The sequence below is a fragment of the Typopeltis vanoorti genome, chromosome 19 (assembly GCF_054136105.1).
Source record: "Typopeltis vanoorti isolate ZY-2024b chromosome 19, IOZ_Tvanoo_1.0, whole genome shotgun sequence".
NCBI lineage: Eukaryota > Metazoa > Arthropoda > Arachnida > Uropygi > Thelyphonidae > Typopeltis > Typopeltis vanoorti.
In genome coordinates this window covers 14,086,132-14,102,360 of record NC_143567.1, presented here as the reverse complement: position 1 = coordinate 14,102,360, position 16,229 = coordinate 14,086,132, and the positions used below count along the sequence as shown (strand labels likewise).

The following is a 16,229-nucleotide window of genomic DNA, read 5'->3' as shown; positions in this document are numbered from 1 at the left end:
AGGAACCAAGGATTAACCTTGCCCGTGATCTGGAAACCCCTTATCAGATCCTTCAATTCGCCAGAACTGAATTATAGTGCCAACTATAGAACGTTCCTAAATAACAACAAGTGATATCATGCACGCTCTATGCATGTATTGTACGCGCTCTGTTCTTTGTTTAATATAATTGGAATCGTTTGATTATAGTTTGTAACAGTTTTTTACTTTTTAGTGCCTTACATCAGTTATGTACTCTGAAGATGCCAACAGCCTTAATTGGTGAAACTAGTTGGTATAACATAGTTGTTTATTATATGCACTTGGTCAATATAATCCCATTAAAAGTCTTTCCAGAACAATTGTGCTTATCCTAAATTATGACAGTTTTATGATACTGACCCCTGCATTGGTATGATTGCCACAGATTCGTTATGAATGTAATATGCAGACTACATAGATGCAAACCCATTCAGTTTCCTTTCATGAGCTAAGATGACAGTCAAGTCACATCGTTAAAAACAACGCATTCTAATCTGAAACACTGATATAAACACGCTTTACAATACAACTTTCCACAAACCAAGCCAACTAGACGATCTCTAGGTGATGATCACCTAATGAAGACATGAAGTGACAATTCATCATTATTAAAGTTGCTATACCTTTATTAGGTTGCTATAGCAACTTTAATAATTTTTTTTTTTTTGACATCCAGACATTGAAACCCTTCAAGGACATCACAAAAACATTGTAGGGAACCCATCTTTCCCCGTGAGAGTGTAAAGCAGTAAAACGGATTTGCAGCCACTAGATAATATAGTTCGAGTCTAGTCGCGACTGGAGGAACTTGTTCGAGTTAGTCGATCTCTGCCACGGGAAAGCGGGTTTTTTCTCCCGAAAACTCGGTTTTCATCCCGTAAACTCAAGAAAATCGACCGTAGAACCCACATTATTTCAGGCAGTAACATATCCTGTTTTGATTAGGTACCAAGAGATGTCAGTACTTGTTTGCCGGTCTCTTCATCGGTGGCTGCCTATAATTCTGATTGGCTACCAGTAGAGAGTGAACTGCCCACTCAGTCTCCAAAAGTTAGATAGGGCTAAAACTGCCTCACCTAGTCCCTATAAGGGAATAAAAGGGGATAGCTTATTATTATTTTTATTATAGATAATATAGGAGACCAAACCTGATATCAACTAATCAGAAGGCTTCCTGATCACTGGCATATAGCACTACTGTCTCTTAATCTACTAGATTGTGCGTGGAGGATATCCACTAATGCAACAAGAGGTAGTAGAGTCTGTGCAAGTGGAGGCTAAGCGTGGACACGAGACAGGATTTCCTCTATGTATGCAGTATGTTAGCGAGTCATTCATCTCCCATTGCATTCCTATTCATTATTTAATTCTCCCTCATAATAAAGTACTTGCAAAAATGTTTCCAGATCCACTTCACTGACATTTGTGATATTAAGTAATAGCGCACATCCATTTAAAATTATGTGCACCGCCACTTATTATGATCCAAAATAGACTTGTCCGACTCAACTGCCGAAACTATACTTTACCCAATCCCTTCTGTCACTAGGACGTGAACGTGTGCATTCATCGCAAATGACATCCCATTACAGAGAATGTTCAACTTTAAATTCTCATTCCGCCATGACATAAATGGCAGTTAAAAGCATGTACACACAAAACTGAAACCGATGTGCAAGTGACATCGCAATATTAAATCAACTGAACATACTTGCTGAGAATCATAGTTCTATAATTCAACAATTTAATTATAATAAACACCGAAACACTAATTAAATATGACCCTAAAATTTCTATTTCAAAATATATAATATGAGTTTTTTTTAAAAAAAACCACATAAAGGTCCACACAAACCTTCATCTATTAAAATTAGAAAAGTATATACAAGAATTGTTTCTAGGGTGGTTTTAAAGGTATAAAATGCATTAGCCTAAAGCCAGCTCCTTATGCCACATACAAAATCCCCACTATAAATAATATTCTATATTAATATAAAATTAATTGCTTCAACAATCCTTTACAAAACCGAGACGAATATCGAATTGTCCCGAAAATACTTAAGTAGCTGAAAAAATAACCAGAATAGGAAAGATATGCCAGTCAACATATCAACAGATCAATAACAAAACTGGATCAGCACAGTAACAACAACTTAACAAGATCAGTAACGAATGGCTTCTGAAAAAGGAATGTCACGCTGAACAGAAAATGTATGTGGAGCAACATCTAGAGCGGCTTACTTACATGGGTTTAAACTACGGAGAACTAGTTCAAGAAGGGATAATACTCTGACTGCGTAACTTTTAAGCGCATTATCTATCTTTCGTGAACAGAGTAATATGTGACTAAAAGTTGACACAATGGCACAAATGTAATCCTCTCTTAAAACCACTTAACCATTCAAACACAATAGTATGAGAACAGTTTAAGAAGAATTACACTAAACGGTTTGCATTTAATGCGATCCGCTTTACGATCTTTTCCCAACAACCAGATATGGTTGAAATGTAAACTTATAATTATTAATAGCTTTCTATTTTCCTTCTAGGAATACCTATCCCGTAGTTAATAAAGACTGTATTAGTCTGTAAAATGCGTTATCATGTTGAGGAAAGAGAACAATGGGTTTCATAGTTGGCTAAACATTATATATATAAACTTACATAAGTTGCTAAACAGCTACTTTAGTAACTACAGCGAATTGTTCGTTGACAGACGAACTGCCTTCACGTGATGGATTAGCTTAATTGAAAATGCAGGAAACCTGCAGTGGTTTGGTTGAAGAATTGGTAAATTTCCAGAGAATTTCCACTTTCGCCCTTTAACAATGACACTAAAGACCTTGAGATGTATACCATTTTAAACTCTATATTTTAAACAATAATACTCGACGCTAATTGGCTGTACGTGAAAATGACGTCACGCTATGTCCTACTAACATAGTGTGGCTTGTTCAGGGCTAACTGCTAAATGATCGCCGTTGTGATATGATCCGGTAAGGTCGAAAACAGAAGGAAGAGAATCTGTAAGAGAGAAAGTGTGAACAATCTGGTGTTGTGTGAATTATTGAAATTTAAGGTGTACGCTTTTCGAACATAAGTGTGAATTTTGAAAATGATATTCATTGCATCCTTATTGTTGGAGAAAATCCATCTGCTCGGGAGTACCTTATCTTTAGGATGGATACTTTTCCTTACCTGTGCAATAGTCATCACAGCAGTGTTTAACTATCTTGACAGAGCTTATAACCCAAAAGATCCAAAGAAACGAATACCGGGAGCAAAAGTGAATCCGCTGACAGCTACTTTAATTCCTTTAAAGACTATTTATTTCAGTAAAAGTGCCAGCAGAAGTTACCGTAAGTATATTTCTCCTTATATAATTTGGACGACTCCAATTAACCGATAAATGAAGCCATTACGCATTTATATTTCTTGCAATCTCGAATATTAAATCACTTATAAATATGTACAATAATAATAACACTGTCAATGCAGTGAAGAAACAAAGTTGCATTTGAATTTCTTAAAGTTTTAATTTTCGAGAAATAACGAAGGAACAAAGTTGTCGAAAAGAAGAGAAGAGGTGTGCTGTTAAGTGTGTAAAAAAACCCTCTTGTTGATTTACGGGTGGTAATGTATGGACGAACACGTGCGTGAGCGTTTGTGTGCAAAGAGAGGGAGAGAAAGAGAGAGAGAGAGAGAGAGAGAGAGAGACTACTGTAATCAGAAGTCGTGATCAGAATTAAACTTTAGATGAAATATCCTTAAAGATTAAAATTCTCTATGGCGAAAGAAAATAAGAACAATCAAACGTGCATACACGAGAAATATTAAATATGTGGGAAATTTTAGATAAAATAAAAATAATGAAAACGGGGATACGCCAAAATAACTAAGACAAAAGAAAAGAGAGCGGTAGGCAGTTGGGTTAAAGAACTTCCATTACGTCCTTCTAGGAGATTATGATGAACGAAGATCGGTTAACGGCTCTTCTTATCTCCTTCACATATAAATAGTATGCCTCTGCTTACCTGCATAAGTGACACTTTAGAAACTGCACTATTGCGAGAATATATAAGTATTTAATGTTAAGTGCACGCCGAAGCTGCTTTTTTTTTGCTTTCTTTCCTGATTGTAAAAATAAACGTGTTCGAAGAATTAAATGATTCCCTTTAACGCCCTTGCATTTTCTTCCAATACGAATAGATGATCTCGAAACAGTGTTTAGGCCATATTTTGCGATCTTTCATGGACTACTTCATTCAAGCAGCCTTCACCTCTTCCTTTCATGAGTATAGTCGACCAGTGGTTAGTTTTGATTTGATTTTTGGAAGAAAAAAAGGTAAAAGTTGTAGGGAGGATAAATAGGAGGGAGGAAACAGTTGTAAGCATTTCATTGCATTTCTAATATTTCATTTCCTGCGTTTTGCATTTAGAGTTTTTGATAAAACGTTCCATTCTGTAATCCCTGTTAATTTTGCTGGAAGTGGCGATATGTCCGATCGCTTATGAATGAGTCAACACCGATAACAGACAGTGAATCTCTATTGATATGGGCTTAATACTGTCAAACTGAAATCGATTTAGAAATGGATGAACACATGCATTCCCGCGAACCAAATAAGAGCGAAATCCACAAAAAAAATAAATAAAAATAAAATAAAGAAATAAAATGAAAATAAAAATTTTTAAAAAAAAGAAGCTAATTGAAGTTTACACATTCAGTAAGATGCGTCTAATTAGAAATGATTAGAAAGTTACGAGTCCAGCCATAGACGCGGTTTTAGTAACACACACACACACACACAAATTATTTCCTGCAATCAACTGTGCCAACGATGCTTGAAGCACAGTCTGTGGTCATGACCATAAAAATGCTTGTGATCTAATTTAATGGTGTGGTTGCTGCGAAAGTGAATGATGGATGGAACATTTCCGATACGACTGCTATTTGAAGCGTTGCGGGGCACATAGATCAGCCTGAACACATTGAGCGGATCTTGATAAAATTTAATATTTGAATCTTTACTAAAATTTGACAGATCATTTCAGTTTCGCTTAAAGAGAACAGGTAGAATCAACTGCAAAGATTTTAGCGACAACTTCCGTATCTGTTTTATTAAATATCCTCGTAGAATCAACACAAATCATAGACGATTTTTCCCAGATTTTAATGGTGATTGCTAACAGTGCAATTGCCATTAAACACTTAATCGAAATATTCCAGAAGAGAAATTTATTTCGATTTATTTCATGTTATGTTATGCAGCATAAAGTTATTTCGTGATGCAGGTAGAAACCCGATATGTCATATTATGTATTATGTAGCAGGCAAAAGGATTGCACGATTATTCAAAAAATAAATAAATAAATAAATAAATTGTACGTTGTAGTTTTCAAATTACCTAGCTTTGAGCTAACAAAACTAAGCTTAAAGCAGTTTATTATATTTATAGAAGACTTTATTAGTAATATAATTGACGACCTGCTGGCTGAGTCAAAAGTGTCTCCACTCTAGAACCTGTGGGAAAAAAAGATCCAAGTGCGGTTTCTAGAACAAAAACACACACAGACAGTAGTTTCGCGAAAAATGTTGTTTCAACTGTCTCCACATTGTGAGATATTGCGATTTTTCGTTTCAAAGTCTTGAAATTCACACGATGCGAATTATAAATTCGTTACATTGTGGGAAATATATAACAATTAAAACAGGAAATGATTTTCCCATACGAACTAGACTGGTTGAAGGGGACACTTTAAATTTAGGTCGCCACATGTTGTTGTAGAGTAGAATCAGTAATGATTCACGGCGCAGGAAGTTAAATTATTTTCTCCCGTATATGTTTCTGTGAACCATCACGAGCGACCTTGCAGGAACTGAAAGGAATGTGATAAAGTCTTGACATCGTTAGAATAGCAATAAGGATATGTTATAGCCAGTTCTCAGAAAACCGTTTTTTAAAAGTAATAGCATTGAAAGGAAATCTCTAAAGACAATATGCAGGTCATGTTTTGCATGATATTGTCAGTTTGTTCAAAGAGGAAATGCAACATCCATAACACTACCAAGCTATGCAGTTTTCTATAGATTATATTGAAATATAGTTTAAAGCCTGCAGTGATATTTCAATTCAATATTTTGTATTAAAACAATTTCGGACTTTCCGCACATACACACGTTTGTGTATGTTAATTCGCAATGTCGAATAGAAACTTTAGTCTCAGAAATATAAACAAAAATTATAATTAATCAGTATTTTTTACATGACACGAGACTAGTTGTTTATTAAACGAGGTGTTTAGTTGCTCACAAATTCCTTTTTTATTGGAAATTTACCATCATCCCAAAAGTAATGATGATGATGATGATGAGAGACAAGAATATCTACGCCAATGAGAATTCACACAACTGTGATCATTCATAATACGTTACTGATAATAATGTACAAAATGTACGAAACAAAATTTGTACGGACTGATGTATTTTTAAAAATGTTCAGTAATCTAAACTTTTTAAAATTTCGTGAAGAAATGATAAAGCTAATTGCTTGATGTGGCTATTGTGCCTTGTTTCGATGTGAAATCCATAAACCTCATTTAAAAACGATTCTACTTATTGTCACTTAATGACAGTACCATACTTAAAACACCAAAATAAAAAAAAAACTGCTTTATTAACTACAATTCAACAGTAATACATGTGATCTATCTGATACATTGTCTCAGTTTTATGGCATTTAGCAATGCCCAAAAAACTTAGTTCACGGTGTCGTCATTCTAAAAGAAGCTATTACTTATAAAGAGATTGCAATTATCATGGTTGTATAGGGTCAGCCAGTGGACATAAGTACATTTGTACTATTGCACAGCATACAAAGTGTAACACATCGTAGTGTCTTTCCAAGCAGATGGCACTCAACAACATTTCCCTGTCATCTGTGTGCTCATATGGGGGACTGCTACCACAAATATGCGATGGAGATATTCAATGGGGGTCTTCTCCATACTTCTGCTTCACTATGATTAGTAAAGAGGAATCAGTACTTCTCTAATCATGAATTGGATTGTTTGACTATTGGTCAAGGAATCGTTTTGCCACTTTCAGAGACATCAAGCAACCCTTTCCACACGTGTAATCTACTTGTTTGATTGGAAAACTTTCTTTCAGAATTCCACTTTTTCTAGACTCCAGAAATATACCTCTCCAGAAGCTACCACTCACCAGCTTTTTTATAGCGACAAGAGTATTCATTTAATATTTCTGAATAATTTTAAAGTGCTATTTAAAATCTGCATTGACGACATTTGATTATATTTAATAATATTAATGCGATCGAACGATAAATGACGTTTTGATCTTGCCCGTATGACTTAAGAGCTGTTTTACAAATTTACGGATAAAGGGGTATTATTTTAGCTGCTGGTTTTCCTTTTGAACGAAATTCTTTTCTAAAGATACGACTATGGTATGAAACAATCTTTTCTGGATAATGATTATTGGAAACTATGATGCTTACGGTTAGATTCTTTATCACAAATGAGGTTTTTTTTTTATCTTCCTGTAGTCGTTCTTTGAGCTATGGTATTACTGTCAATGAATAATTTAGCCTATAAAGGATCTTGTTACAATATCGAAAAAATATAAAGAGCCTTTTAAAAAAACAAGTAAAATACAAACAAAATTGAAGATAAAAAAATATAGAGAGAAATAATTGTTTTAAATGGTCAGCAACTAAGACTATTTGGACAATATATATTACTTTATACTACGAGCGAAGTTTTTTTGTTGTTACATCGATCTCTACAATTTTATATCAGAATGAAAACAGGCTAAAAGTTGGAAGATAGGTAATATAATGAGACTGAAAAGATCTTACTAGACAAAGTATCAAACAAACTATTCAACCCACAGATTATTGGCGGTAAACTATGGACGGATATAAAAGAGAAATATATTAGTCATTTCTGGGTTCAGCTTCATTTGGTATAATGAATAAATACTTCAAATACAGTTAATTCTTTTTTCATTTGCAACTGGATGCCTGCAAGAGGTAAGCGTGAAACGTAGATATATTATATCCTTGAACACAAATCACTTTCTTGCCTTAGTCTATCATCGTTAAAAAAAGAAAACCGGTATAAAGTCAACGACTTTTCATGGTCATGGGGCCCTAGTTGTCAGACTCAACTTGCAGAGAGTCGTGTTATAGGGATAACGGTGCTAAATCAGAGATTCCCAAGGACAAAATGAAATGAAAATATATCCTTCTTGGAATTAAAATCGAAGGATACTTAGTTAGTCAACTAAGGTTAAGGGAGGGTGACATTTATGATTAATTCTGACAAGTCTTCAATGGATAACTTGCGTATATTTTAAAGAAAAATATAGCAGAGTTTGCAATAAAATATTCAACTAGTGACAGAATTCGAACGTGTTAACAGATTAACACTAACCTCATAGACAGCCGTAATTCGAAATCATCCACCTTTATCTAAAGCTTGTGACTGATCACCACTCTATACAGATTCTTTTGGTTCTGCTTTATAAACAGCGTCAGTTCCTGTCAGTCTGCATTTTAAGCCTACTTGTTGGTAAATTTATCTATGTTTACCTGTGGACTTTCATTTCTTCAGCATGCTCTCAACTATGGACTGAGAATGCTGTACATACAAATATTTTCTCCAAATTTCTCCTACCAAGTACGTACTTTATACTCAACTTGTAATGTTATAACTACAAACTTTTATATATCATCAATTTTTATAAATTCTGCCTTCGTTACTAGAAAGGCTATAGCACAATAGTACTGGAGTTGGATTAAGGCTTTTTTAATCAAAATTTAAGTATTTATTTTTGCAAAATTCGGAAACCCTGCTCTACTGACCATCAAACTTTTCAGGCCACTTCAGACCTCCCATAATCAGGTAGTTGGTTTCACACCATCAAGTATAACGTAGTCTAAAACTGACATAAGTGCTCATTTGAATTTTGTTATTAGCTAATTATTTTAACTCGTTCATATTTTAAATACTAAACAGGGAGATAACGTGTGCCTTTCAGCAAGTAGTTAAAACAACTTATCTCAAAAACTTTCCTATATGCTAGATAAATTATGCCTCCGTAATTTGTATACGAGTCGTACATGATGGTTATCCAGTTGTTTATCTTTCGTTATTTTGTTTTTCAAATCACTCGCCAACTATTAATGTCTTTGGATTTTTTGTGCTTTGTTATATACTTGGATTTTTTGTGCTTTGTTATATACTTCTCTGTTCAAATTATAATTTATTGAATTAATTCAGTTAATGAGCGTCACTTCTTTTAATCTGTCTATTAACTACCTGTTTTATAGTGCTATTCCAAACGATATGTGGTTATGCCAAAGTATTCCAAAAAGAAGGAGTATTTCGAATGTGGATGGGCACTCGTCCGGTTGTTTTACTCCTTGATCCTCCAGCTGCAGAGGTAAGTAGTGTGTGTGTGTGTGTGTGTGTGTGAGAGAGAGAGAGAGAGAGAGAGAGAGAGAGAGAGAGAGATTGAGTAATGTGAAATAATCAGACTGCGAAAAGATGTCAGCTAATTAGGTTAAGAGAAATCCGATAGAAAACAGGCTTGTAGTATAGATTGGAAAGTGGCGACAGGATGGGTATCAAGGAGAAATGTATGCGGGGAAGACTGAATCGGAGAAAATTTGGGTAACTAGTGGGAATCACGGGGCTCTGTTCTTGAACCACTCCTGTTTACCTTCTATATTAACGAAAATGCGTATGGTGAAGAGGAAGCATGCATGCGGATGATGCAAGTTGGATCTGGTAATAAAGGATATTTCTTAATCCAGAATCTAAGCAGTCTGACTTGAAGAGAATGATTCTATAGGCAAATTTAATGAATGTGTTAGTTTAATGTTGCTGAATTCAAATTATGCATTTTGGACTAAAGACGACATTACAGATTGATAATCACATTGATAGAAATTTGCTGCAAGTTGTTGATAAAGCAAGTGACCTATGGATAAAGGTGCATAGTAAGTTAAAGTTTAGAGGTAACACTGCCAAGGTACATTATATCAGATGACTGAAATGTAGAAAAGAACAATAACATGTAGGAATAAGGAAGTTATTCTCCCACTTTATAAGGCCTTGATAGGATCACATCTGAACTACTGTAATTAGATGTGGTCATCTGGGTTCAATAGAGATAAGAAAAAATTAAAAAGGTAAAGCAACCAGTATCAATATTTGGCTAGTTCATATAAATCTTGTATATAAAATACAGACTGAAGGAATGTGACCTTTGAAAAATGAAAGGTGAGGAATAGTAGAGATATGACAGAAACATAAAAGCAAGTAAGAGATTCTTACAGTACTGATACTGCAGGAATGCTGTAACTTATGACCAGTGCAGAAGAACTCGAGGTCATCTCTAGAAGTTGAGTCGAAAATAATGTGAATTGCAGGTTTTTATCATGTTGCGTAGTGTGTGGATGGAATAAGCTGCCGGTCGACATTGCGAGTGGGCCTGCCATCGATGAGTCCTTGAATTGTTGGAGGTGCCTAATTATAATCTAACAATAACAATGACACGGATGAAGTAAGCGGTAGATAATGTACAAACTCTGCTCAAAAGAGTTCTTCGATTCACTTCAGTTTTCCAACAAGTAAGGTTATCCAACATTCCAGCATGAAATTTCATTCATCACTAAAAAAAAATACTTTAAACTTTCTTCAATATATATATATATATATATATATATATATATATATATATATATATATATATATTATATATATATATATATATATATATATATATATATATATATATATATATATATATATATATATATATATATATATATATATATATATATATATATATATATTATATATATATATATATATATATATATATATATATATATATATATATATATATATATATATATATATATATATATATATATATATATATATATATATATATATATATATATATATAATATATATATATATATATATATATATACAGGGTGTTCGGGATAAATTTGACATATTTATAATTAATTATATTTTTCCGTAAGTTACATGTATTAACACACACTTCTCTTCATTTAAAAGTTTGGACCCTTCTTCATTCATATACAAGATGTCAGAAAGGATGGATAGCTGGAACCCACCTGAATCATGGAAGAGAATAACTTGTATCATGATGATTCGTGCCCGCCATCAAAATAAGGATATTACGACTGCTGCCCAATGCTCCCTGAATACAGTAAAAACAATCAGGCATGAACTAGAGACTTGCAATGGTGACTACGAGGATGTAGCAAGAAGAAAGATCCCTAGCACACGATCTGATTGCGTTCGTACAGCAGAATTCCTCGCAAATCTGCAGGAACAGGTGTTGAAGAACCCTGACATTGGAATTCGGGCTTTGTTCGTGGAGTTGCTAACTGTAGTCAAGCCCTGGATAACAAGGGTAGCCAATGGTAGGCCGTATGTATGGCAGCAGGATTCGGCCCCTTGCCACACCTCTGGGAAAAGTCAAAAATGGTTGTCTGAAAATTTCTACGACTTCACCAGTCCAAATGTTTGGCCTCCAAACTCCCCAGACCTTAACCCCATGGATTATTTTGTATGGGGCGCAGTTGAAAAAGACACCAATCGCACTTCCAGTAATACAAAAGCCCAGTTAATGGATAAAATTAAAACAGTTTTTGCGGCCCTTCCCAGGGAGACTGTAGCATCAGCTTGTTCGAGGTTCCGAAGCAGAATTGAAGCTGTGATCGATGCTAATGGTGGTTATTTTGAGTAAATCTTGTTGATAGTATTGTAATTAACTCTGCCTGTAATGTTTTTTTGTCAATTCATTAAATTTAATAGATACAAAGAAGATTTTCTTTTTCCTTACGAAACTGTCAAATTTATCCCGAACACCCTGTATATACAGGGTGTTCGGGATAAATTTGACAGTTTCATAAGGAAAAAGAAAATCTTCTTTGTATCTATTAAATTTAATGAATTGACAAAAAAACATTACAGGCAGAGTTAATTACAATACTATCAACAAGATTTACTCAAAATAACCACCATTAGCATCGATCACAGCTTCAATTCTGCTTCGGAACCTCGAACAAGCTGATGCTACAGTCTCCCTGGGAAGGGCCGCAAAAACTGTTTTAATTTTATCCATTAACTGGGCTTTTGTATTACTGGAAGTGCGATTGGTGTCTTTTTCAACTGCGCCCCATACAAAATAATCCATGGGGTTAAGGTCTGGGGAGTTTGGAGGCCAAACATTTGGACTGGTGAAGTCGTAGAAATTTTCAGACAACCATTTTTGACTTTTCCCAGAGGTGTGGCAAGGGGCCGAATCCTGCTGCCATACATATGGCCTACCATTGGCTACCCTTGTTATCCAGGGCTTGACTACAGTTAGCAACTCCACGAACAAAGCCCGAATTCCAATGCCAGGGTTCTTCAACACCTGTTCCTGCAGATTTGCGAGGAATTCTGCTGTACGAACGCAATCAGATCGTCTGCTAGGGATCTTTCTTCTTGCTACATCCTCGTAGTCACCATTGCAAGTCTCTAGTTCATGCCTGATTGTTTTTACTGTATTCAGGGAGCATTGGGCAGCAGTCGTAATATCCTTATTTTGATGGCGGGCACGAATCATCATGATACAAGTTATTCTCTTCCATGATTCAGGTGGGTTCCAGCTATCCATCCTTTCTGACATCTTGTATATGAATGAAGAAGGGTCCAAACTTTTAAATGAAGAGAAGTGTGTGTTAATACATGTAACTTACGGAAAAATATAATTAATTATAAATATGTCAAATTTATCCCGAATACCCTGTATATATATATATATATATATATGTGCATTCAAGATACCATGTAATTTTATATAAACTTGGTTTTTAATCCTATTTCCCAAGTAAGCAAATAGATAAGTATATGTCAAGTTTGCGCTTGCACGTAGTGCAAGACTGAGGCAACTCCTGCAAGTAGTGCAGGACCGCGGCAACTCGTGGTAAAGGTGGATTAAGTTCCAATCACATTACTTAGTAATTTTCCCCTAATGCAAAGCACATCCCCTTGCGGAAATGTATGATGCTATGCATTAAAGGCAATGGTCACTACCCAGACCGGTTTCGACCTTTATTGAGGTGTCTATACCCACGTTAAAAAACTTTCTACGTCTATCTCTCATCCTGAGATTTTATTTAATAAGGTCAAAGCACCTTGTGGCAACTTGTTTAGGTAAAATTCATATAAGCTCTGCATTACTTCACCCTTCGTATTTCGGGTCTGGCTCCCACTGACGAGACCTCAATAAAGGTCGAAACCGGTCTGGATAGTGACCATTGCCTTTAATGCATAGCATCATACATCTCCGCAAGGGGATGTGCTTTGCATTAGGGGAAAAATACTAAGGAAAGTGATAGGAACTTAATCCACCTTTACCACGAGTTGCCGCGGTCCTGCACTACTTGCAGGAGTTGCCTCAGTCTTGTACTAAGTGCAGGCGCAAAGCAAAACTTGGCATATACTTGTCTGTTTACTTACTTGAAAAATAGGATTAAAAACCAAGTTTATATAAAATTACTTGGTATCTTGAATGCATAATATACCCAAGTTAAAAACCTTTCTACATATATATATAAAATGCACACAAACCGAAATTTTCCAGATGGCATTGCTGTGATTAGCACAAAGCCACTCAGCTGAGGCAGGGTAGAGTATAATTTGTTGAGTCATTTGTACTTTATTGGAAACTTCGTTATCCAGAAGTAATACCGTGTAAAGTATTATTATAATGTGGCATTTTCGATTTCCTGCATCGAAAAATCATCAGAAGAATTGAAATTAAAATGTTAAAGAAACATTCAAGATGTTAAAAACTTTTTTTCACGTTTGACTGATCTTACAAGTTCAAAAGTGGAGCGATGTATAAGATAGTACAGACTGGACAAACTCACGTGGATAGAATTACTAAACATATGTCCATTAAACTCGGTGTCACCAGTCAAACAGCGAATCACTATTTTTATTTGGATGTTGTGTGACGTTCATGGGAGCCTGTGATGGGATAATACTTGTCTGTCTTTTATGCATACAGATATTCACACTTTTACACTAAAATAATTAAACGTACTGATAATGGAAACAATTTGTTAAGAGCATAAGAAAAACTTAAAAGGATTTTACCAGCTTCATGGCTAAAGTCTTTAACTAAGGTAGCAATACACAATACACAAAAAATACACAATGCTGAAAGTATTGGGACACTTTTGTTTTTGTATAAAATATACTGATATGTATTTGTGTCATTAGTCATGACCTTTGCTGCTATATAAGCAAACAGATATACTTGTAAGATCATCTCATCTTATCCAGGACTTTCGTTTCGGAAGATTTCCGTACACCCTAGCTATTCCTGTGCGTTTCTTAGCAGGAAACGATCGACCAGGAAATCAAAACATGTACAGGGGTTCTGAACGGTAGTAGGACCGATCGGAATATAAGTGAACCATCAACCATGGAAATTCACAGCACAGATTACACTGATATAAATAACATCGGGAGCGATCCAAAGGACGCCGAAGTTTGTGATAGGAAAAAAATCATGCTGAATTATTTTTCTGATTGGAGGGTGCCTAGAGACAGCCCTATGCTCAAGGCTGGGGAGGTGTTCCTCGTGCAGTCGTGTGGGAATATGTAATAGTTGTAAGGATGAAAGCCAACACTTTGGAATAATGCAATACTATCTTATATTGCGGCAGTTTCACAGAGCAAAACAGTTTCGTTTTCAACACAACGTACTTCGTTATAATCAAGTTGCTACTGTGATATGGTTTGAGGAAAGTGATTAGAAAACCTTAAACAGCATGCAGAGATTCACGATCCCACTCAACAGAACACTTTTGTAGTTAAGGGGAAACCGAGTGTAGGCCAGCACAGGACATCCAACAATAGTACATGCAGAAGGAAGAATGGTTCAGAATATAGACTCATTATCACATAGTGATGAAGACTATGCGTACAGAGATGAAAAGAGTGGTCAGGACCAAAGAAAGATCAGCACGTAAGTGGGGTGTCTGTACAATTTAAGTTTCTCTGAAAATAGTGCTCCCTCCCGCCCCAATAATTATTTCTCATAGCGTAATCCTGATCCTTTGCGCTAAAGTGGAGAGAATGAAGAAAGTAACGCATTGTAGGAGCCAGCAGAATTCAAGGACATAAAAAAAGTTTCTTCTCTAGGACCGGAATTTCCTGGCATTCCTAACCTTTACTTCATCCATATTAATGTTCTACAGGTTCCAAACTTTGTATGTTAGAGACTATCGTAAACATTATTGCATTAAAAAAGTAAATTTAGGGGATGAATTTATGATTGCAGTACTGTGATGTTCTAAGTGGCCAATAGCTAAAGCGATATTTGGAATAGAATTAATGATTACAATTTTGAACGCTTAGAAGAAAAATAGCAGAGGTGATTGCAAATATACTTTAAGTACAAGTTAATTCATGCCAGCATGAAAGTCGAACTTTCTTCAATGAAGAACAACAGGAGAAATTATGTCATTCTTCAATTTTTCCACTTTCAAACTTTAAAAATTGTTCCATTCTTTAATAGAAATTAATTTAGTTTATAATAACTAATTTCTGATCAGTTAATAAGCAGTCTTATCAGGTATTCGATACTGAATTGTGAATTGTTATTTTTTTCAGACCCTCCTTAGTAGCAACACACTCATCGATAAGTCTTTCGAGTACGATTTTCTTAAGCTGTGGCTAAAGGAAGGACTTCTTAGAAGGTATGTGAACACAAAAACAGATTTTTCTTTGTTCTCTCGCCGAACTAACATTAAATAAAGCGCCACCAGGACCATTCACAATAACTCGAATAAAACATTAATTAAGATAAAATTTTGCATTGAGAGAATCACTTCTCGTATTGAGGAAGGATTGCATGAAAGAAAATCGGCTAAGCAAAAAGACAGGTTTGCAATATGCCTGAGCTCTGCAGTTGCTGTTTGCTCTAGTTTGCAGTTTACGCAGTAGGGATCTTCACTGTTTTTAAACGTAAGCCTCATAAGCAAATATATAAAACAAACTCATCAAGTGACAACTACATTGACAAAGAAATTCTCAGTACTTAACCTGAATTAAAATATTGAACTAAAGCAGAATAT

At 35.1% G+C, this 16,229-nt stretch overlaps 1 protein-coding gene across 1 annotated transcript in view; it reads left to right on the top strand.

Moving 5' to 3' along the window:
• The first annotated feature begins 3,136 nt into the window (after positions 1 to 3,136).
• Positions 3,137 to 16,229, top strand: part of LOC150095868 (cytochrome P450 4c3-like) — a 125,559-nt gene continuing 112,466 nt past the window's right edge. Inside the window, exons 1-3 of the mRNA XM_090409550.1 lie at positions 3,137 to 3,380; positions 9,378 to 9,490; positions 15,766 to 15,851. Of these exons, the coding sequence (XP_090265676.1) occupies positions 3,137 to 3,380; positions 9,378 to 9,490; positions 15,766 to 15,851 (443 nt within the window). The remainder of the gene's footprint in view (positions 3,381 to 9,377; positions 9,491 to 15,765; positions 15,852 to 16,229) is intronic.